This window comes from Austrofundulus limnaeus, unplaced genomic scaffold, assembly GCF_001266775.1.
Source record: "Austrofundulus limnaeus strain Quisiro unplaced genomic scaffold, Austrofundulus_limnaeus-1.0 Scaffold0, whole genome shotgun sequence".
NCBI lineage: Eukaryota > Metazoa > Chordata > Actinopteri > Cyprinodontiformes > Rivulidae > Austrofundulus > Austrofundulus limnaeus.
In genome coordinates, this window is record NW_013952402.1 from 11008408 (window position 1) to 11009809 (window position 1402).

Here is a 1402-nt window from a genome sequence, read left to right on the forward strand (position 1 = left end):
AAAAAATATTTAAAATAAACTTTTACTCCATCACTCCAAAATGCACGATGTTCTCTGTGGGAGTATCAGTTTACAGGTGTTATCATGAACACCTACACAGTTTAATTCTACATTAGAATATAGCAATATAAAGAAGGTTTGGGCTATTCAGACAGCTAAACAAGTTAATTCTCCTGCAGCTAAAGGGCCTCTGACTTACAACATGGATCACTGACTGGTCTGTTGATTGATTAACAGGTGGCCTCGTTAAGTAGCTTAAAGAACAGGCTGGAGATGGTGCACGCAACCACGTAATTGAGCTACAATTTCAACTAAAAGCCAGCCTTCATCAGGACATCCTGGATTTTTACGCCAATCTAGTTCCCCTGTATCTTCAACAAACTTTCTACAAAATGTTTCTGCATTGTTCGTTCATTTACGTAAATGAACGAACAATGCAGAAGTAGTGTTATTTTCCCCTCTTTTCTATAAATGTAAAGCATTTATTGGGACCATTTCAGCGTTCCTTCACCCCACGCAGTCCTGTGATTCCTACCTGCTGTGTGGAAGTTTCTCTGCTCTCTCTTCTCGCAGGTATCCAGCAGGCTGTGGTGACGCTCGATCTCTCTCTCGAACAGGACGATGGTTTTTTCAAACTCCGTGAATATTTCTTCGACGGCAGCAGTCAGCCGTTCTCTGATAAACTCCCTCAGACGTTGAACTRAAGACATTGCAACTGAGACTGCTACAATATCCAGCTCAAACAGGACAATAAGCTAAAGCTGCTGTTAGCTGCCTCGTTCATTCCGCCGCCGGATGTTGCACCGTCAACTTCCGCTGCTGATAGCTTTAGCAGAAGCTAACAGCTACATTTAGCTTCCCAGTCATTCAGGGCATATTAATCTTATGAAGTTAGAACGAAAGTAACGTGGTGTTTAGAATTTAGAATATATTTGGCTTCTTATCCGTGGTGCTTTTTCAATTAAAGCTATCTCAACCCGCTACTGTACAAAGGTTATTGTCAATCTAGACTTAATCTGTGTTTGCTAAGAGACATTAGTCTGTTTGGTAGGATATTCCTAACTAAAATGGAATCATTATYTAGATGTATTTATCCAGCTTACTSTTTATCTATCCCAGACAAAGCWATTAAAAWAATAATCAGATTAACTATGACTGTATTTGGAAGAAAAGAGTACATTATATTAAGAAAACATATATGACTAAATATTATGAAGATGGAGGACTACAGACCATAGACTTTGAGTTCATGAATGGAACTCTTAAAATAAATTGGTTAAAAGCATGCCTTAAAGAAAATAACCTGTGGTTTCATATACCACGTATGTTGTTTAATACAGACATTGTTCAAATGAGATTATTAGTTGTGTTACTGTTTTTGTGTATTTGACTGTACAAAGAC

At 38.1% G+C, this 1402-nt stretch overlaps 1 protein-coding gene across 1 annotated transcript in view; it reads right to left on the minus strand.

Moving 5' to 3' along the window:
• Window positions 1-789, minus strand: part of LOC106524658 (zinc finger protein 267) — a 13745-nt gene extending 12956 nt beyond the window's left edge. The window contains exon 1 of the mRNA XM_014018939.1: window positions 536-789. Coding sequence (XP_013874393.1) covers window positions 536-710 — 175 coding nt within the window. The 5' untranslated portion in view covers window positions 711-789. The remainder of the gene's footprint in view (window positions 1-535) is intronic.
• Window positions 790-1402: the final 613 nt, after the last annotated feature.